At 49.5% G+C, this 22211-nt stretch overlaps 2 protein-coding genes across 2 annotated transcripts; both read right to left on the bottom strand.

The window, feature by feature from the left end:
- Window positions 1-4177: 4177 nt before the first annotated feature.
- LOC140812325 (uncharacterized) lies at window positions 4178-7880 on the bottom strand. The gene is made up of 8 exons (XM_073170566.1): window positions 7359-7880; window positions 6514-7004; window positions 6346-6445; window positions 5806-6279; window positions 5242-5589; window positions 4735-5113; window positions 4276-4693; window positions 4178-4184 (listed from the first exon to the last, which is right to left on the bottom strand). The coding sequence occupies exons 1-8, from the start codon at window positions 7878-7880 to the stop codon at window positions 4178-4180; spliced, it is 2739 nt and encodes a 912-aa protein (XP_073026667.1).
- A 3841-nt stretch (window positions 7881-11721) lies between these two features.
- On the bottom strand, window positions 11722-13685 carry LOC140812322 (uncharacterized). The gene is made up of 4 exons (XM_073170563.1): window positions 12988-13685; window positions 12575-12923; window positions 12220-12519; window positions 11722-12138 (listed from the first exon to the last, which is right to left on the bottom strand). The coding sequence occupies exons 1-4, from the start codon at window positions 13683-13685 to the stop codon at window positions 11722-11724; spliced, it is 1764 nt and encodes a 587-aa protein (XP_073026664.1).
- Between the last annotated feature and the right edge of the window lie 8526 nt (window positions 13686-22211).

Below are 22211 nucleotides of genomic sequence, written 5' to 3'. Positions count from 1 at the left end.
CTGCTGTGTGATCATCAATCTTAATAGGAGTGCCCAAAAGCTTCGCAAGAGCACAAAGGCTTTTCTTGTCATAAAGATGGAGTGGTAACTCCGGAAGTCGGACCCAAACCGGGGCAAGAGGAGACTCCGCCTGGAAATTGAACTCCGGGGTCCACTTGGAAAGCCATATACCAAGTGGACCGATAAGAAAACTGCCCCTGTTCCAAAGACGTGCATAATCCTCCTCACAGGAGAGGACAATCACAAGAAAACCCCTTGGCAGGAATTTCAAATTATACGGTCGCCCAAAACTGAAATTGGCAAAAGCCGCAGAAATAGCATGATTGGGCACAATCGATCGGTTGCCAGAAATCTTACCGACCAAAGCAAATTTGAACGGAGCAGATAAAGATGAAATTGTCTCATCCGAGAAATGAATGCCCGGCTTACCGTCCTTAAAGGACGGCGCAGGCATCTCATCCATCGACCCAAGAACATCCTCGAAACTGTTCTCGGACGACGGGGACAAAACATCTCGAAATGACAGTAGTGGTGAAACAGTAGCAGTAGGGCCGGAAAAAGCCGAAGAATTACCTGGAAAAGCAGATCTGACTGGCCGAGCTTGCGGGGTTGACTTTGGAACGTTGACCGTTGACTTTCCAGTTGACTTTCCGACCGAAGTACCACCATTGAAAGGCGCCGGCATGATGAACACAGAACCGGTACTAGCCGGAGCAGAACCGGACGACAGAGGGGCCAAATCAGAGGGAACAGTAGCCGGAAATTGAGGCGAAATGGAAATTTGGGCGTTTCCGGCACCGATAGATTTTTCAGAAATTGAAGTGACAGGGCTCTTACCCATGTCTGGACGAAGTACACGGCAAGTTTGACTGAAAATATTCGCCAGAACGGCGCCGGAAATCGAACTAGAAGAAAACGTGAACAAGTCGTCTGACACAGCATTCTTAGATCTGAAATTGCTGCCGGCGGAAAACACCGTTGGGGCTGATTCTGGTGCCATTGGCTTCGTCTCAGAGAGGGGATTCCAGATCGGGGTCTCTGAACAGAGGTGACCGGAGTAGGCCGGAGTATACAAAAACGTAGATTCAGGAGCGGTGAACAGTACCGGTGCAACTTTGACTGTGAAATCGGCGGTGCAAATGGACATGGATCTTTCTGATTTTTGGACACATGAATCGACGTGACGAGGTGCTTCTAATGAAGTATGATCGGCGGCAATCGGACCGGTGGAGACCGGCGACACGAAAGTTGCCGAAAAATGCGGGATTTCAGATGATGATTTCGACAGGCAATCGACGTCGGATAGAGCTGATTTTTGGATATGATGGTCTTCAAGGGACGACAAGTCTGGTGGAGTGGTGAACCGGCCGGGAACCGACGGCGGCGGCATGGCGGTGAGGACAGCAAGGTTGAGGCGATTTTTTAGGGAAAATTGGGGTTTTTTGAAAATGAGAGAATTTTTTCAAGTTCGTTTCGGGTTTCGGGTTTAGGGTTTTTTTTTTCCAGAAAACACCGCCGGATGCGGGGGGGTTAGGCAGACCCCTACCTGTATATATCCATAAAATAAACAGTAACAAATACAGAATAAAGAAAACCTAAAAGAAGAGGTGGAAAATACCAAACCTCCCCAAAAAGGCTAAATCAGTAGAAACATAAATACAAAGCAAACTAGAGAAGGAAATACAAAAGCAAAACGACCCTAGGAGGCTATCAAATATGTGACAACTGCTAATCAAATACGAGGAGCGCTATGAACAACCAGCTGAGGAAATCAAAATGATAACGACAAGATGATCGCAGAGTCCATGCGAAAGCTCTCATCCCGAAACTATCATCCTGAAGAGTCCAATCTGGCAATATAAATATCATCTGGTAGCTAACAACTGTACCACACCCACTAGTCAAAAGAAAGTCTGGCCAGGAAGTCACTATACAATGGCGATCACATAGCAAAATATAGATCGCAATCCCGCCAGGACAAAAAATATCCAACATCTGAATCAAAAGAGCAGAGAGCTCGATCCCATGAAGTAGGAGTCTGACGAACATGGCATAAAAAGCAGATAATCCTGTAACATGCACCCCATGAATCCACCATGACATCCAGCAAACACCTCTACAAAAACTAAGACGGCGGCGAAAGAAAACCAGCAGAATACGCCCGCCAGGGATCATGAATGTGCCAAAGGAAAGCACCAACAGAAATAGATCAGAAACCCACTCGGAACAAACACGTATAAACACATCATGTGCAAGTGTCTGGACCCACTTGCACAGACTACATGGAAGTGAAAAACAACCTCCAAGAACATTAACCTGCAATAAATATATATATATATATATATATATATATATATATATATATATATATATATATATAAATAGATATAGAACCAGAGATCATGAAGAACGAGATCCAAAAAAAAAAAAGAAAGGGCTGCAAATGGCTAAGAGGATCTGTTTCTGAGGTATGGAAGCCCAGAACGATCAGATCTAGCAAGGATGGAGATGTTTGGAGGAAGGGAAGGACCTAAATCTAAGGTATACTGCCTAAAGGTATGGGCCCTCGCCGCCAAGGCATCAGCCACTAAATTACCTTCCCTGTAAATATGCGATAAATGAACAGATCGCCCCCTCATCAGCAAAAGAATCCGTGTAACAAAATGTTCAAGGTCCCAGCAGCACCGACGAGAACGAAGTAAAAGAATGGAAATCCAAGAGTCAGTCTCAATCCAAAGAGGGAAGAGATGAAGATCGGAAGAAATGAGAGAACCCCTCCAAATAGCCCATAATTCTGCCCGGACATTGGTCCCAACTCCAATGAACTCGCTGAAAGAAACCATCACATGCCCAGAGGAGTCACGAACAACACCACCAACAGTAGAGGCCCCAGGACTACCTCTCGAACTCCCATCAACATTCAATTTAAAACACCCGAACGGAGGACGCAACCAACGAACAATTGTCAGTTACGAACCCTAAACAACTGAACAAAAATCCCCATAGCCCTCGCAGCCTGCAAAACACCCCGCCAGTGCATGGGCTTAACAGTAGACACAGCGTGAGCGAGGCGCAAATAAGACAAAATCTGAGACTCAACAGTCTCAGCAGAAATTTGCAAATGACGGTGTTTTGCATCGTTACGAGCCGTCCAGAGAAACCATAAAACAATGAAAGGCAAAAACTCCTTCACGTGGCCCCTAGGAGTCCACCCCGGATGCCTCTTCCAAGCACTGAGGAAGAGTTTGAAATCAGTGGTAAGGGGAATACGGACATGAAAAACAGCCCCAAAGTAATGCCATACAGACCTGGCAAGAGGGCTATCAATGAAAATGTGCGTGAATGTCTCAGGCATCTCACAGCACTGACATTTAGACGCCAGCTCGAAACCACGACGCTGAAGCACATCGTCAACTGGAAGCCATTGATGCCAAAGCCTCTGGAGGAAGAAAGACATAGTAGGCCTCAGCCAACTGCCCCAGATATCAGAAACTTGGTCTCTCAAGCGGACAAGCTCCCATGCGGGTTTCAGCGAAAAAACACCGTCAGAACTATGCACCCAAACAGCCAAATCATGCTCCCCCGATACAATAGGGATCAGAGTAATAGTCTCAGCAACAGAGGATGGGACAACTGAACAGAGGAGGTCAAAATCCCAAACCCCATCTGAAAGAAAGTGAGAGACAAGGACACCCCGAGACCCCCTAACCAGCACCTGACTAGACAAGGGAACATCCCCACACCAGATGTCATCCCAAAAATTAACATCTCCCATCCCAATTCTCCATCGAATGCCAAATTCAGCACGAGCCCTAATCTTAAGCAAACGACGCCAAGTGGGAGAAATGAGCCCAGCAGATGAAACAAAAGCTGGATGCACCAACTGGCAGTATTTCCTCATCATGAATTTGGCCCATAGTGAGGAACCTTGACGAAAACAAAACCATAATTTAATGGAGAAGCTTTCCACAATATCTTTGAGCCTGCAAAATCCAAGACCCACTTCAGAGACAGGAAGACACGCACGAGACCACCTCGCCCAATGCCATTTCTTATCCAAGGGTCTGGATCCCCACAGGAAACCATTGAAAACATTCTCAAGCCTCTCCATAACTGCCAGAGGTGGCTGGACTACCCGGGGAAAGAGTTTTAAGCTCCGAACCCTCCAACTTCTTACTCACCATCTGCACAAGAGGATCAAAAAGAGAGCAAACTCTATTCCCACGAAACAAAGGAACTCCGAGGTATTTGATAGGAAAATAACCCTCCCCAAACCCAGTGATACGAAAGAGACGGGCACAAGTACGACCAGAACACCTCGGAGGCAAAATAATGACGCTCTTAAATGCATTCACCAACTGCCCCAAGCAGTTTTCATAGTGATGAAAAGAATCCATGAGACTGTTCATCTCACGAGTCCCACCATTGGCAAAAATAATGATATCATCAACATAAGACAGGTGGGAAAGAGGGAGATCACAACCAGATCGGTACCTAATCGCAGGATACTGATGATAAAGACGATCAAGCCCGCGCGAAAGGTACTCAGCCCCCAGAATGAAAAGAAGAGGGGACAAAGGGTCCCCCTGCCGGAGACCCCTAGTGGATCCAAAGAACCCGGTGAGGGAACCATTGATATTAACTGAAAATTGGCAATGAGAAATGCAGGCAGATATCAGCGACACAACCTGCTCTGAAAAGCCATAATGCCTCAAAACATCCAACAGAAAAGACCATTGGACCTATCATAGGCTTTGGCCATATCCAATTTCAAAATAACATTGCCACCACGGGTGGGGAGAGAAAGACTGTGAGTAAGCTCTTGAGCAAGGAGGATAATATCCGAAATCACCCGCCCTGGAACAAAGCCACTCTGATTCCACGAAACAAGCCTCTCCGCCACCACCTTCAATCGAGAATATAAAAGTTTGGAAATTATCTTATTGGTCACATTACACAAGCTGATAGGACGAAAGTCCGACCAAGCCTGAGCACCCATGACTTTGGGAATCAATGTGATCGTGGTGGCAGTAAACCCCTGTGGCATGGGACTACCCCGAAAGAAATCAAGAACCGCATCCAAAATATCCTGATGGACAATCTCCCAGCAATGCTGAAAGAAGGCCGAAGAGAAACCATCAGGCCCCGCCACACTATCACGATGTATGGAGAAAACAGTCACCCGCACCTCCTCCAAAGAAGGGGGGCAGCAATATTGGCGTTCTCCAAATCCGAGATCACCAAGGGGAAATCAGAAAAATCTGGGCAAGAAAGCACAAAAGGATCCCCAGTAAGCAGGTTTTGAAAAAAAGCGGCCCCAGACTGCTGAATAAGATCAAGGGAAGTAAGGCAAGAGCCATTATCCCAAATACGGAAAATTTTGTTAGCCACCCGTTTTTTCTTGACCATATTGTGGAAGAGTTTGGTGTTTCTCTCACTATCCTCTAACCACATACAAGCGGCTTTTTGCCGCCAAAAATCCGCCTCCATGGCGGTAACCCGAGCAAGATCTTCATTGCAATTGGACAAACTAGTCCAATGCAAATCCGAAGGGTCAGCCTCGCAAACTGCCTCAGCCACCCGGACAGCCTGCTCCGCCTCAGCAAGTTTGGCAAAAGATCACCAAAAACACTCTTATTCCACCACTTCAGGTGGCTCTTGAGGCACTTCAATTTCACAAAAAGACTGATGCATGCCATTCAATTGACACGGCAAATTCCAATTAAGCCTCACCGTCTGCAAAAAACCGTGGTGCCTGAGTCACATGCTCTGAAAGCGAAAAGAACTCGGCCCACTAGCAAATACCGGGACTGACACAAAAAGAGGACAATGATCAGAGACTGTACGAATGAGGTGCTCCACACGAATAGAATGAAAATGGTCACCCCAATCAACAGACACAAAAACCCGATCAAGACGCTTCCAAATGGTCTTGTTCGTCCACGTGAACGAAGAACCCTCAAAACTAGCATCCACTAACCCAGAATCCAAAATAAAATGATTAAATTCTTCCATGGGAAGTAACCGCCCACCAGAAGAACCCAAACACTCTGACGAATTCCTAACTACATTAAAGTCGCCACCAACAAGCCAAGGACCCTGATCAGGCTTAACCTGAAGCAAAGAAGTCCAAAGCTGTCTGCGCTCAATGTAGTCACACTTAGCATAAACAAAGGAACAAAACACAGTGGTCGGCAAAAAACTAGCAGAAACCCTGAAGTGAAGGAATTGAGTGTGATCAAAGAGACACTCAACCATCACATCCTCAGCAAAGAAAACCTAGATATGACCCGAGGAGTTCGATATAACTCGAGAAAAACCAAAACGACGAGTCATAAAACGAACATCTAGATCAATCATGGGTTCCAAAATAGCCAAGATCTTGACTCTCTTTTCTTTAACATGGGCACGTAGCCTCTGTTGAGACTCCGAGCTCCGGAGCCCCCTGACATTCCATATGAGAAAATTCATGGAGAATGGGCACCAGAACCGCCCTCTCGCTTTTTAAGCGACCTATGAAAAGCATTCTCCTTCCTTTTCTTAATATCCCCCATATCAGCATCCAGAATACGACTTTCAGACCTACAACCATCACCCGACTCAGAATACCGATCAAATTCCTGATCAGTATCTCCAGCAGATTCCAGCCGAAAGACCAACTCACTGACAGAAGGAACCTGCCTAGCAACCAATTCCTCAACCGCAGAGGAAGCATCATCAGGAGACAAAGGAACATAGGGGATGGAATGACTACTGTGATTCAAAGTGCAAGGCCCCAGAGAACCAAACACAGGCAACTCAGAAGTAGACGGTACCCCAGTACCATCCACACAATCATCCAACTGTAACCCTCCATCAATAACCTCATCACTGAGGATCACACCCTCAACAAGAACAGACTCCAATTGATCCTTGCCAGAAGTCCCAACACCGGCATCCTCTAGATTACCACATGGAGGATCCGTATCAACACAATATAATCCAACAGGATCAGGCTCCGCATCCTGCCCATGCGAGAGCACCTCAAAAGGATTCAACTCAAGAGGATTCTTCCTGAGAAGAACCTGCCGAACTGGCCTCTTTCTCCCTCTACGTCCGGGACCCGTGCCAATTTTCTAAAGCTGAGGCTGGGTCCCCAAATTAAAACCAGGAGCAACACCCCCTGGTGGGGCAGGCTCTGTAGAAGTGGGAGACTTACCAAGAGCACGTTCAGCAGGCTTAGGACGGACGAGTTTTGGGTTTTTGCCATGGGAATAACAAACACTGGTCGAATGACCCAGCATTTTTCAATCCGTGCAGTACCCGGGGATGCGCTCATAAATGACTTCAATTTCTTGAGCATGATCGCCCCAACCCACCCAAACTTCTTTGACTAGCGGTTCCAGCACATTAATTTCAACACAGACTCGAGCAAATGCACCCCGAGTAGAATCTGCAGTATGATCATCCATTTTCACCGGTTTCCCCACAATTTTAGCCAAAGCAAAGAGACTTTGCTTAGAAAACAAATGAAGGGGAAGACCCGGGAAACGGATCCAAACAGGTGCAATGGGTGACTCCTCTTGAAGATTAAACTCTGGCGTCCACTTAGAGAAGCGAACGGACAGAGGACCCACCTGCATAACCCCCTTGGTCCAAAAAAACGCATAGTCTTCTTCAAAAGCAAGTGTGAGAACAAGAAAACCCCAAGGCATGAACTTTAAATCAAAATATCTAACTAGTCCCAATTTAGCAAAAGCCGCAGAAATACCAGAATTTGGAGATCGATTCCCTGAAATTTTACCAACCAAAGCAAATTTGAAAGGTTCTGCCAGGGAAGAAATTACCTCATCCGGGAAGAGAATACCCGGTTTGCCATTCCGAAGAGTCGGCACAGGCATGTCATACATTGAATTGTGCAACTCATCAAAGCTTTTTTTGGTCGTTCGAGGGGACGGTGGAGACAGAATATCACGAAATGACACAGTAAGCAGAATTGGAACACGCGTACCTGGTTTGACCGTTTCAGCACTGGGGTTGACTGCCGAGTCAACTCGTACAACTCGGCTGTTTGACTCGACCGATTTGACTCGTGAGTCACCTGCCGGAGTACCACCGTGGGACGGGGACGGTGAGGAGAGTCCAGAACCGAGGCCAATTCCAGCAGACTCGGGCAATGGAGGGTCCGATTTAACCAAAGAAACGGGAGAAATTCAATTTTGCATTGAAAATTGGGGGTTTCCGACCGGTGGTCGGAAACCAGAAATTGAACCTGGTAATATCCTACCCATGCTTGGACGAAGAGCTGGGCCAGAGGAATTGAAGAAATACGCCGTATCGGCACCGAAAATCGATGAAGAAAGTGACGGCGAAATTGCGCCTGGCCCTGAAATGGTAGATCTGAAATTGCCGTCGACGGTGAACGGCGTTGGGGCTGAGACTTGTACAATCGGAATCGTCTGTTCATGGGTATCACATATCGGGGCTTTGATTGAACTGAGGATGCAAGAATCGGCCGAAATCGAAGGAAATAACTCCGGCGAGCTCGTGAACAGTGAATGCGGGACTTTGAACGGAGATTGCGGTGGATACACGGGGTTGTTGAAGGTGAGGCTGGTACCAAACGAACTGTCTGGCCGAGGCGAGTCGAATGGTGGGTGGTCGGCGCCGGTTGGACCAGTGTACGGCGCTGGCGAAGATTTGAACGGAAAGGGGCGTTTTCAATCGGGAAATAAGAAGGGTTGCCGGACTCCGATTCAACTGATTTTTGAGTATGTTGGTCGCCGTGAGGAGGTGGTTCCGGTGGTATGCTTCGCCGGTCAGTATCCGACGGCGATGACATGGCGGGAGTTGGTGGTGAATAGTGACAAGGTAGTGTGTTTTTTCGCACCTTTTAGTGTGTGTTTTTTCAGAGAAAATTTTTTGGGGGCAAAATGGTTTTTCGGTTTAGGGTTTGGGGTTTGGGGTTTCGGGGTTCGGGTTTAGGGTTTAGGGTTTTTTTTTCCGGAAAACACCGCCGGATGCGGGGGGGTTAGGCAGACCCCTACCTGTATATATCCACAAAATAAAAAGTAACAGCAGAAAGAAAACCTAATAGAGGAGGGGGACTATACCAAGACCTCCTCAAAAAGGCTAAAGTAGTAGAAACATAAAAACAAAGTAGTCTAGGGACATAAATACATGAGCAAAAATAACCCTAGACTACGGCAAAAAGTGTGCCAGAAAATAATCAAATACGAGCAGTGCTAAGAGTCAACACGCCGAAGAAGACCAAATGATAACTGGGAGATGAGTGAGGATTCCATGAAGAAAATCTCATCTCTGAGCCATCACCCTGAAGAATCCAATCTGTCAAAACGACTCTAATCTGAGACCGGCTAACTGTATGAATCCCAGCAGTCAAAATAAGATCTGGCCAAGAAATCACTATACAATGACGATAAAAAGCCAAAATGAAGATCGCAATCCAGCCAGAACAAAAAAAGATCCAGCATCTGAAGTGTAAATCTGACGAAGGTATCATAACAATGAAGAGGATCGTCCGGAAATAATCCCTGGAACCACCACGACATCCAGTAAACTGCTATAAAAGAACTGATACGGCGGGCAAGGAGAGCCTGCAGTAAATGCCCGCCAGGGACCAGAAATAGACCAAAGAGAGGCACAAACAGAGATAGCGCTCCAATGAATATGAGAGGGCCAAAGTGAAGCACCAATAGGGATATTGCAAGAGCCCACCCAATCCCGAGGAGACCAAACATGTAGTGTGCGAGTGTCTGTGCCCACTCACACCAGACTGGCAAAACGAGGAAAAAAAGAGAAACCCCCAACAGAACAGTACCTGCAAAGAAAAAATATACATATACATATAGATATACCGAAGAAATGGATCCAAGTGAAAGAATGGGCTGCAAACAGTTAAGAACATCTATATCTCAGGTAGGGGAGTCCGGAGGTATCCGAACGTGCAAGTATGGAAATGTGCCTAGGGAGGGAAGGACCTAACTCTAAGGTAAAGTGCCTAAGGGTATGGGCCCTCGCCGCCAATGCATCCGCCACCGAATTACCCTCCCGGAATATATGCGAAATATGAACAGACCGCCCCCTCAAAAGGACCAGAATCCTGGATACAAAGTGATCAAGACCCCAGCAACATCGACGGGAACGAATGAGCTGAATAGAAGTCAGAGAATCAAGCTCGATCCAAAGAGAGAAAAAAGAATGATCAGAACAAAGGAGAAGACCCCTCCAAACCGCCCAAAGCTCAGCCCGGAGAGAAGACCCAGCTCCGATGAACTCGCTGAATGAGAGCACAACCCTCCCGGAATCATCCCGAACAACGCCACCAGCAGAGGAGTCCCCAGATGTACCACGCGAGCTCCCATCCACATTAAGCTTGAAACACCCGGACGGCAGTCGCAGCCAGCGAACAATCGCCGTCCTATGGAATCTGCGGAGAGCAACCGAAATACCCAGCAATCTCGCCACATGAAACACACCCAGCCAATGTCTGGGCTTGACAGTACGCGCAGAGTGGGCGAGACGAACGTAAGACAAAATCTGGAACTTCACCGTCTCCCCAGAAACAGGGAGATGACGGTGCTTAGCATCCTTCCGCGCAGTCCAGAGGAACCACAGGACGATGCAGGGGAGAAACTCCCGCACATGACCCCCCCGGGACCAGACCAAATCTCTCTTCCACGCACTGAGGAACAAACTGAAATCCTCAGTGTCGGGAATACGAACCCGAAACACGGCGCCAAAGAAGTGCCAGACAGACCGATCAACCGGGCTGTGAATAAATATATGTGTGTGAATGTCTTAGCCATATCACAACACTGACATCTCGAGGCTAACGCAAAACCCCGGCGCTGGAGCACCTCATCAACTGGGAGCCACTGATGCCAGAATCTCCAAAGGAAGAACGACATGGTAGGCCTCAACCAACTCCCCCAACACGGGCGGAAAATATCTGAAGATGGAGCACGCTGACGGATCAGCTCCCAAGCAGATCTCACAGAGAAAGCACCATCGGAGCTATGGATCCATCGTGCCAGATCAGGGTCTCCCGAAAGAACAGGAATCAAAACAATCTCCTCGGCAACCGAAGGAGCAACAACCGCACAAAGACGATCAAAATCCCATGACCACTCAGTCAGAAAATGAGAGACCCGAACATCACGGCCCCCGCGGACCACACACCGGGAGGACAAAGGAACGTCCCCAAACCAAGTGTCATTCCAAAAGGAAACATCTCCGAGACCAACACGCCAACGAATGCCAGGTTCCGCGCGAGGGCAGATCCTGAGGAGACGACACCAAATGGGGGAAATAGAAGCACGGGCGGGGACACAGGCAGGAGCATCCAGCCGGCAATACTTCCGGAAAAGGAATCTCGCCCATAGAGAGGAGCCCTGCCGGAATCTAAACCATAATTTTATAGAGAAACATTCCACGAGATCTTTCAATCTGCGGAATCCAAGGCCCCCATCAAGCACGGGGAGGAAAGCCCGGGACCACCGGGCCCAGTGCCACTTCCTTTCCAAGGGCCTCGACCCCCAGAGGAAGGCATTGAAGGCCCGCTCAAGCTTCTCCATGACAGCCAGACGTGGCTGAACCACCTGACACAGATAAATCGACATGGAGAGGAGCACGCTACGTATCAGGGTCATGCGGCTACCCGGGGAGAGGGTCCGAATCTCCCAACCCTCTAACTTCCTACGAACAGATTGTAGGAGGGGCTCAAAAAGGGAAGAGTCGGTCAAGGCCGCGAGAAAGATACTCCGCCCCCAAAATGAAGAGAAGGGGAGACAATGGATCGCCCTGTCGGAGGCCTCTGGTGGAACCAAAAAACCCCGATAGGGAGCCATTGATGTTCACAGAGAAATGAAAATGGGAAATGCAGGCCGAGACCAAAGCCACAACACGCTCAGAAAAACCAAAATGTCTCAAAACATCAAAGAGGAAACGCCACTGGACCCTATCATAGGCCTTGACCATATCCAACTTCAAGATGACATTGCCACCACGAGTGGGGAGAGTAATGCTGTGAGTGAGCTCCTGGGCAAGGAGAATATTATCAGAGATCATCCGACCCGGAACGAAACCACTCTGATTCGGGGAAACAAGTCTCTCCACCACATCCCTCAAACGAGAGTACTACAGCTTCGAGATGATTTTGTTCGTGACATTGCACAGACTGATCGGACGGAAGTCCGACCAAGCACGTGCATCCTCGACTTTGGGAATCAGAGTGATCGTGGTGGCGGTAAAGCCCCGAGGCATAGGAGAACCACGAAAAAAATCAAGAACAGGACCAAAAACATCCTGATGGACAATCTCCCAGCAATGCTGGAAGAACGCCGAAGAAAATCCATCAGGGCCAGCAACGCTATCAGGGTGAATGGAGAAGACGGTCGCGCGGACCACCTCCAAAGAGGGAATCGCAGCAATACCGTCATTCTCCATGACAGAGATAACCGAGGGAAAACCCGAAAAATCAGGGCAATCGAGTGCAGAGGGCTCCCCGGTAAAAAGATCCTGGAAAAACAAAGGCTCCCGACTGCTGAATCAAATCCTGAGACGTCAGGCAGACCCCATTCTCCCATATGCTGAAAATTTTGTTTGTCACACGCTTTTTCCTCACCATATTATGGAAGAGTCTGGTGTTCCGCTCACCATTCTCAAGACAATGGCAAGCCGCTTTCTGTTTCCAAAAATCCGCCTCCATGGCGGTGATACGGGCCAGATCCTCATTGCGATCGGACAGAGAAGTCCAATTCGCATCAGAAGGGTCGACCTCACAGACATCCTCAGCTGAACGAACAGCCCTCTCAGCCTCAGTGAGTCTATCAAAGATGTTACCAAAAACATCCCGATTCCACCACCAGAGGTGATGCTTGAGACGCTTCATCTTGGCAAAAAGCCGAGGCATGCCGCTCAGACTGCAAGGCAGATTCCAATTAAGCCTCACAGTCTGCAAATAACCATGGTGCCTAACCCACATACGCTGGAAGCGAAACGAGCTCGGCCCACAGGCAAAAACAGGAGCGGTAACCAAAAGCGGACAGTGATTCGAAACAGTACGAGCGAGATGTTCGAATCGAGCTGAAATGATCTCCCCAATCAACAGAAACCAAGACCCTGTCCAACCGCTTCCAAACGGTCTTATTCGTCCAAGTGAATGAAGACCCCTCAAAACCAGCATCGATAAGGCCAGAATCAAGAATAAAAGTGTTGAACTCCTCCATGGGTAGCAACCTACCACCACGGGAGCCCAAGCACTCAGACGCATCCCTGACGACATTAAAGTCGCCCCCAACCAGCCAGGGACCCAAAACAGGCTTAACCAAAAGCAAAGAAGCCCAAAGATCCCTACGCTGAACATAATAACATCTAGCATAGACAAAAGAACAAAATATCTCTGTCGGCAAGAAAGAGGCAAAAACTCTGATGTGAAGGAACTGAGCATGATCAAAAACACACTTCGCCCTCACATCAGCAGCAAAAAATACCCAGATATGATCGGAGAGATTAGAGATGACTCCAGAAAACCCCAAACGGCGAGTCATGAATCTCGGATCCAGATCAATCATGGGCTCCAAAACAGCCAAAACCTTAATCTGTTTCTCCTTCACAAAGGCATGAAGCCTCTGCTGAGACTCCGAACCTCGAAGTCCCCGGATATTACAGATTAAGCAATTCATGGGGAACAGGTGGAAGAAGGATCTGATCGCTTTTTACGCGATCGCCGCCCATCTGCCTGAGGTCTTTTTCTGGGATTGGACATGTCAGTGTCCAGAATACTACAATCAGACCCACAGCTAACTCCAGACACAGAATGTCGATCAAAATCCTGATCAGGATAATCAGCCGACATGTGACTGGGAATAATCTCAAGAATAGGGGGTCCCTGTCGAGCGATCAACTCGTCCAGCATAGAAGTGGCATCAGCAGGGGATGCAGGAAAAGATGGGACCGAGTGGCTGCTATGATTTTCAATACAAACCTCCGGGGGGACAAACACAGTCACCACATCCGGGCGTGGAGATCCAAGGTCATCCACGCAGTCCACAAAAGGAACACTCTCATCGTCCTCAGCCACCGTGACCTCAGGGCGGTCAGAAATAGGGGCCTCCTGATGAGAACTCAAACCGACAGAGGGATCAGGAACACCTAATCCAAGCTCCGCAGAGCCTACCTCTGTCTCTTGCAAATGGGAAAGAACTCCAAAAGAGTTCGAAGCAAGAGGATCATCCCTCGGGAGAGCCTGACGAACAGGCCTCCGCCTCTGTCTACGTCGGGGACCATGGCCATTGACATGAAGCAGGGGCTGTGGTCCCGGGACAATGACAGGAACAGCACCCTGAGGAGGTGCCGGAGCATGAGGGGCCTCTGGCTGAGGAAGGTCTCGATCAACAGGCTTGGATCGAGCAGGTTTTGGATTTTTCCCATGTGAATAGCAAACGTCTGTCGAATGACCCAACATTTTGCAATCCAAGCAATACCCAGGAATTTTTTCATAAACAACATCAATCTCCTGAGTATGATCACCCCAGCCCACCCAAATTTGCTTAACGGGTGGTTCCAACACATTCAGCTCCACACAGACTCGAGCAAAAGCACTCCGAGAGGAGTCAGCAGTAAAGTCATCCATTTTCACCGGGTTGCCCAAAATCTTGGCGAGGGCAAAAAGACTTTTCTTGTTAAATAAGTGAATGGGCAAACCCGGGAGACGCACCCAAACCGGGGCGATGGGAGATTCTTCCTGAAGATTGAATTCCGGGGTCCATTTGGAGAAACGGATCCCAAGAGGACCCACCATCATCTGCCCACGCGTCCAAAAGAACGCATAATCCTCTTCACAATGAAGTAAAAGGAGCAGAAAACCCCGAGGCAAGAACCTCAAATCAAAAGATCGCTTCAATCCCAAACGAGAAAAAGCCGCAGAAATTCCCGAGTTTGGGACTAAGGATCTATCACCAGAAATCTTCCCAACTAAGGAAAACTTAAAAGGCTCGGTCAGGGAAGACATTACCTCATCCGGGAAATGAATACCCGGTTTCCCATCCTTAAGAGTCGGTGGGGGCATTTCTTCCATTGCATTCACGACATCTCCAAAGCCATTCTTCCCCGAGCGAGGGGAAGTAGGAGCCAGAGCATTCCTAAAGACACCGGAAACTTCTTTGTCGCACGAGAATCAGATTTAGAAGCCATACCCGAGTTGTTGACTGTTGAGTGAGCTCGGTCAACTCGCTGAGTTGACCCGGCCGAGTTGACCACCGAGTTGACCACCGGAGATGTACCCAAGATCGGCGACGGCGAGGAGAACACAGAACCGGTCTTCAATCCACTAGAACCGGGCATATGGGAGGCCGATTGCATCAAAAAATGTGAAGAATGTCGATTTTGCCCTAGAAATTGGGGGTTTCCGACCGGTGGCCGGAAACCAGAAATTGAATGAGGCAAAATCCTACCCATGAGTGGACGATCAAGTTGTGAAGAGGAATTGAACAAACTCGCCGTGACGGCGCTGGAATTTGACGGAGAAGGTGACGTGAAAGGCGCGACAGAACCAGCAGGTGTAGATCTGAAATTGCCGCCGGAGGAGAACACCATTGGGCCCGATTCCGGTGTCAATAGCTTCGTCTCAGAGTGGGCATTCAAGATCGGGAGCCCTTTTTAACAAAGGTGGTCGGAATCAGCCGGAATCGGTGAATAATCAGTCGCTTGCGCAGTGAACAGTACTGCCGAGGCTTTAATCGGAAAATGCGACGGAACGGCGGGGTTATCCGGTCGCGTAGGTGTGGGGAAATGACGAGGAGGTTGAGGCGAGTCTAATGGGTGGTCGTCGGCACCAAGAGGACCGAAGGAGACCGGCGGCGAAGAAGGTGAAGAAACAGCCGAGATTTCAGTCGAGAAATTGGAGGGGCAATCGGGTTTAGGGTTTAGGGTTTTTTTTTTAAACACCGCCTGATTGGCGGGGGGTTTGGCAGACCCCTACCTGTAAATAACTGAAACAAAAGGTTGTCATCCGTACAAAGAAAATAACACCTAAGTGAGAAGGGGGACTAGACCAAGACCTCCTCAAAAAGCTAAGCGCATAAGTAAACAATAATACGCAAGTAAAAAAACAGATAAAGTAAGGGTCACTCCAGTGACAGTAGTATGACCGCCTTAATCCGTAATGAAAAATATCCTAAATGACGCAAGGCAGACGTATGGTCCCGCCAGACCTTCCGGGCAAATGGAAAGCTACCGTAGCAAACCAATGCGTTGCAAGCAAGCATCTAGATCTCCAGCATCCATGGGTCCAAAAGAATGACCCACCTAAACCCCGTAGTGATGGCAAAGGGCGTCTGGGCCCACCCTGGATGCAAAGCTAACCTCACCGAGTGCGTCAGGCGTCTGAGACCCGCCAGAGGTAGACGCACAAAATCAATCAGCAAGAGCAGGTCTGAGACAGCTGATCCGCCCAAAAGACTAAGGAGCAAATAGAAACCTAGAGACAAACACACACACACACAAACTCACGAACACACGCACGCACACACACTGACGCACGCACACGAGCACCTACGCACAGAAGGGCTCACTCACGCACGCATGGATACACTCACACGAACACCTACGCAAACAAGGCTCACACACGCACGCTCAGAGACCAAACACACATCCAAACGCACGCACACAAGCGACGGCTCGCACACACACAGGCGCGCGCACAAACCCAAACTAACGCACACACGCTGACGCACGCACGCAAAAGTGACCACACACGCACCCCCGGACGAAAACAGAGGTAACTAGGGAGTAAAGAAAAATAACACCAAAAAATAAGAGAGCCAGGATTTTTTTTTTCTTTTTTTTTTAAAGATAGCCTGGAACGCAGGTACGGCAGCCCAGAGTGGTCTGAGCGAACGAGAATCGAGATATGTCTGGGGAGAGCCGGCCCTGTCGTGAAAGTGTAACGCCGAGAAGTATGGGCCTCGGTCGCTAAAGCATCCGCCACTGAGTTACCCTCCCGGTAAATATGGGAAATATGAACAGCATGCCCCCGCATAAGACAGCGAATCCTAGAGACAATAATGTCAAGAGCCCACTGACATCTACGAGAACGGAGGATCTGGATGGAAATCTGAGAATCGGTCTCAATCCAAAGGGGAAAAAGGCTAAGGTCAGAACAATGAAGGAGTCCTCTCCAAACAGCCCACAGCTCCGCCCTGATGTTGGTACCAACTCCGATGAACTCGCTGAACGAGAAAAGAACATGCCTTGACGCATCACGAGCAACCCCTCCAACAGTAGACTCCCCGGGGTTACCTCTCGAACTACCGTCTATGTTGAGCTTGAAGACCCCAAAATAGAGAATGCTTAGGGTTTAGGGTTTTAGGGTTTTTTAGGGTTTTAGGGTTTTTTTTTTTAAAAACGCCGCCGGAGTGGCGGGGGGTTTGGCAGACCCCTATCTGTAAATAACTGAAACAAAGAAATGTTGTCCGTACAGAGAAAAGAAAACCTAGGTGAGAAGGGGGACTAGACCAAGACCTTCTCATAAGGCTAAAAGCATAAGTAAACAATAAAACGAGAATAAAAAACAGAACAGAAAGTATAAGAGTTAATCCACTGAGAGCAGAGTAGCCATAGGCTATGGAGACACAAGGGAGGCGTGTGATCCCGCCAGAACTCCCTGGTAAGTAGAAAGCTACTGTGGCGAATCAATGCGCTGAAAGCAAGCATCCAAATCTCGACTAAACTCTGAAAAGGTGGCAGTGGGCGTCTGGTCCCACCCGAGCAATAAAAAAGGCCTGCGGCGGCTGACCTGCCCAAAGACTACTGGGCAAATATAAACCGAGAGACAATGGGCGTCTGGTCCCGCCCTGGAGTCAAAGCTGGCCTCCTCAACGAGTGCGTCGGCGTCTGGGCTCCGCCAAGAGGAGACGTACAATAGCAAGCAGCAATAAAAAGCCTGATACGGCTGACCCGCCCAAAGACTAAATGGCAAGTAAAAACTAAGCGACAAACACACACAACACTCACGCACGCACGCACGCACACACACTAAAGCACAGACACGGGCACATACGCACCCAAGGGCTAACTCACGCACTCACGCACACGCAGACGCACGCACACACGGAGGCACGCACACGCGGGCGCACACACACACGGAAGCACACACACGAACACCAAACCACGCACGCACACAGACGCACGCGCTCATACCCAAATGAGCGCACACACACAGACGCACGCACGCGAAAGAAGCTACGCACGCACCCACAGACGAAAAACAAAGGAAACTAAAAGGCGAATGAAAAAAAGAGCAATTTTTTTTTTGGCCGATTTTTTTTTTTTTTTGGCCGTTTTATTTTTTTTATTTTATTATTATTTTTTTTTATTTTGAACGCCTGGAGCGCAGGTACGGCAGTCCAGAATGATCTGAGCGAGCAAGAATCGAGATATGTCTGGGGAGAACCGGCCCTGGCATGAAAGTGTAATGCCGAGAAGAATGGGCCTCGGTCGCTAGAGCATCCGCCACTGAGTTACCCTCCCGGTAAACATGAGAAATATGAACAGCACGCCCCTGCATAAGACAGCAAATCCTAGAGACAATAAAGTCAAGAGCCCACTGACATCTACGAGAATGGAGGATCTGGATGGAAATCTGGGAATCGGTCTCAATCCAAAGGGGAAAAAGGCTAAGGTCAGAACAAAGAAGTAGTCCTCTCCAAACAGCCCACAGCTCCGCCCTGATGTTGGTCCCGACTCCGATGAACTCGCTGAACGAAAAAAGAACCTGGCCAGAAGCATCACGAGCAACCCCTCCAACAGTAGACTCCCCGGGGTTACCTCTCGAACTGCCGTCAATGTTGAGCTTGAAGACCCCAGGAGGAGGTCTGAGCCACCTAACAATGGTCATCTTCAGCATGCGCCGGAGACTGACCGAGATACCTATCTGTCTCGCCACCTGAAGTGAGCCCAGCCAGTGCTTGGGCTTAAAAATGGAGGCCGAGTGGGCAAGACGAAGGTAGGATAAAACCTGATGCTTGACCGTCTCCCCGGAGATGGGTAAGTGACGGTGCTTCGCATCGTTACGAGCGGTCCAGAGGAACCAAATGACGATGAAGGGCAAGAATTCCTTCACGTGTCCCCCCGGAGTCCAGTCGAGATTCCTCTTCCAAGAGCAGAGGAACAGATTGAGATCCCCAGTCGAGGGGATTTGAAAGCGAAAAACGACACCGAAGAAATGCCAAACATGACGTGCAACGGGGCTGTCAAGGAAGATGTGCGCGAATGTCTCCGACAAACCACAACACTGACACTTGGAAGCAAGAGCCACACCGCGCCGCTGGAGGATCTCATCGATCGGCAGCCACCGATGCCAGAGTCTCCAGAAGAAGAAGGACATGGTGGGTCTCATCCACCGACCCCAGCAGGGAATAAAAATATCAGACGGAGGGCCACGATGACGAACCAGCTCCCAGGCTGATTTCGTCGAGAAAACCCCGTCCGAGCTGTGAATCCAACAGGCAAAATCAGGCTCACCCACAAGAATGGCGGCCAAAGTGATGGCCTCCGCAACAGAGGGGGCAACAACAGAGCAAAGACGATCGAATTCCCATGCCCCCTCAACGAAGAAACTAGAGACGCGGGCCTCACGGTTCCCTCTAACCTCCCTCTGATCAGACAGAGGGGTATCACCAGTCCAGATGTCATCCCAGAAAGAGATGTCTCCGTGACCAATTCTCCAGCGAATGTCAGGCTCAGCGCGGGGCCGAATCTGTAAGAGGCGCCGCCAAGAAGGGGAGATGATCCCACGACCTGGGACACGAGCTGGGTGCAGGGTCTTGCAGTACTTCTGCAGCAGGAACTTCGCCCAGAGGGAAGATCCCTGTCTGAATCTGTACCACAACTTAATGGAGAAACTGTCCACAAGGTCTTTCAACCTGCGGAAACCCAGACCTCCCTCTAAGGGCGGGAGGCACGCACGGGACCACCGGGCCCAATGCCATTTCTTCTTCTGCGGGCGAGAGCCCCACAGGAAGCCATTGAAGATCAGCTCAATCCTCTCCATGATAGCCAGAGGTGGTTGGACCACCTGAAACAGATAAATCGGGATCGAGAGGAGGACGCTTCTGAGAAGAGTCATGCGACTCCCTGGCGAAAGAGTACGAGTCTCCCATCCCTCGAGTTTTTTCCTGATCTGAAGCAGGAGGGGCTCGAATAGCACGCATTTTCTGTGCCCCGGAATAACGGTGCGCCCAGGTACTTCATAGGGAGGTGCCCCTCAGCAAACCCGGTGATGCGCAGGATGCGGGAGCGGAAACGCTCCGTGCATCTCGGGGGCAGAATGACGCCACACTTAACCACATTGACCAGCTGGCAAGAGCAGTTCTCGAAGTGCCACAATAAATCTTTGATGCGCTTCATCCCGCCGGTGCCACCATTTGCGAAAATGATGACATCGTCAGCATATGCAAGGTGGGAGATCAAGAGGTCACATCCCGAACGGAAGCGGAGCTCGGGGTGCTTAGAAAACAGGCGGTTCAGACCCCGCGAGAGATATTCGGCCCCAAGAACAAAGAGGAGAGGGGACAGGGGGTCGCCCTGGCGAAGCCCCCTGGTCGAGCTAAAGAAGCCAGCAGGGGTCCCATTGATGTTGACGGAGAACTTGCAGAGGGATATGCAAGCCGACACCATCGACACCACCTGCTAAGAGAAACCGAACTTCCGGAGAACATCCAGGAGGAACGGCCACTGGACCCTATCGTAGGCCTTGGCCATGTCCAGTTTCAGGATAACATTACCTCCCCGGGTGGGGAGGTTCAGACTATGAGTAAGCTACTGGGCCAGGAGAATGTTATCCGAGATCAGTCTACCCGGAACAAAACCACTCTGATTCTGAGAGATAAGGTCTCCGACAACGGTCTTCAACCTCGAATACAAGAGCTTAGAGATGATTTTGTTCGAGACATTGCACAAGCTAATGGGGCGGAAATCCGTCCACGCGTGTGCTCCCGCCACTTTGGGAATCAAGGTGATCGTGGTGGCGGTGAAACTCTGGGGGATCGGGGAGCCATGAAAAAAATCAAGGACTGCATCAAATACGTCCTGATGGACAATATCCCAACAGTGCTGATAGAAGAGCGAGGAGTACCCGTCGGGGCCAGCCACACTGTCCCGAGAGATGGAGAAAACCATAGCGCGCACCTCCTCCAAGGTGGGGGTGGCAACCAGACTGTGGTTCTCAGACTGCGAGACGAGTGACGGGAAGTTAGAGAAGTCTGGGCGGTCAAGCACAAAGGGGTCCCCTGTGAGGAGATTTTCAAAGAAAGCAGCCCCAGATTGCCGGATAAGCTCTGGAGACGTGAGACAAGTCCCATTGTCCCAGATCCTGAAGATTTTGTTGGCCACGTGCTTTTTCTTAACCATATTGTGGAAGAGCTTAGTGTTCTTCTCCCCATCTTCCAGCCAATTAAACGCGGCTTTTTGCTTCCAAAAATCGGCCTCCATGGCCGTGACATTAGCCAAATCCGCGTTACACTTGGATAGGCTTTGCCAGGAGAGATCGCTGGGGTCATTCTCGCAGGCCACCTCTGCGAGTCGCACCAACTTCTCCGCCTCATTGATTTTGTCAAAGATGTTGCCAAAAACATCTCGATTCCACCATTTCAGGTGGTTCTTAAGTCTTTTCAGCTTGGCAAAGAGGCGGGGCATACCAGTCAGGTGGCACGGCAAGTGCCAATTAAGCCTGACGGTTTGGAGAAAGCCATGATGGCGAATCCACATGCTTTGGAACCTAAAAGAGCTAGGTCCACGAGCGAAAATCGGAGCAGAGGCCAGGAGGGGGCAGTGATCAGAGACTGTGCGAGGGAGGTGTTGGATACGGATGGAATTGAAGTGATCTCCCCAGTCTACTGATACGAAGACTCTGTCGAGTCTTTTCCAAATGGTTTTATTGGTCCAAGTGAACGAGGACCCTTCAAACCCGACATCGACTAATCCTGACTGGAGGATGAAGTCGTTGAATTCCTCCATAGGGAGGGATCGGCCTCCAGAGGTGCCAAGGCACTCGGAAGCATCCCTCACGACATTGAAATCGCCACCCACAAGCCAGGGGCCACTGGCTGGCTTAGCCTGTATGAGTGAATCCCAAAGGTGACGGCGCTCAATGTGGTCGCACTTGGCATAGACAAAGGAGTAGAAGACGTCAGCCGGGAGAAAGGCAGCGG

This window comes from Primulina eburnea, chromosome 14, assembly GCF_022965805.1.
Source record: "Primulina eburnea isolate SZY01 chromosome 14, ASM2296580v1, whole genome shotgun sequence".
In the NCBI taxonomy this organism is placed as follows: Eukaryota; Viridiplantae; Streptophyta; class Magnoliopsida; order Lamiales; family Gesneriaceae; genus Primulina; species Primulina eburnea.
The sequence above is the reverse complement of the archived record's forward strand: the minus strand, read 5'-3'. Positions and strand labels throughout refer to the sequence as shown.

What these genes read in the sequence shown, in the direction of transcription:
- LOC140812325 (XM_073170566.1), bottom strand. Translation starts at nt 7,880, where the DNA reads ATGCCTGTGCCGACTCTTCGGAATGGCAAACCGGGTATTCTCTTCCCG. An exon ending in AAGGAGAATGCTTTTCATAG is followed by an intron (nt 6,446 to 6,513) that starts GTCGCTTAAAAA and finishes ATGGAATGTCAG; the next exon opens with GGGGCTCCGGAGCTCGGAGT. An exon ending in ATTTTTCTGATTTCCCCTTG is followed by an intron (nt 5,114 to 5,241) that starts GTGATCTCGGAT and finishes GCCTTCTTTCAG; the next exon opens with CATTGCTGGGAGATTGTCCA.
- LOC140812322 (XM_073170563.1), bottom strand. Translation starts at nt 13,685, where the DNA reads ATGAATTGCTTAATCTGTAATATCCGGGGACTTCGAGGTTCGGAGTCT. An exon ending in TCAGCATATGGGAGAATGGG is followed by an intron (nt 12,520 to 12,574) that starts GTCTGCCTGACG and finishes TTGTTTTTCCAG; the next exon opens with GATCTTTTTACCGGGGAGCC. An exon ending in CGATCACTCTGATTCCCAAA is followed by an intron (nt 12,139 to 12,219) that starts GTCGAGGATGCA and finishes TCGAAGCTGTAG; the next exon opens with TACTCTCGTTTGAGGGATGT.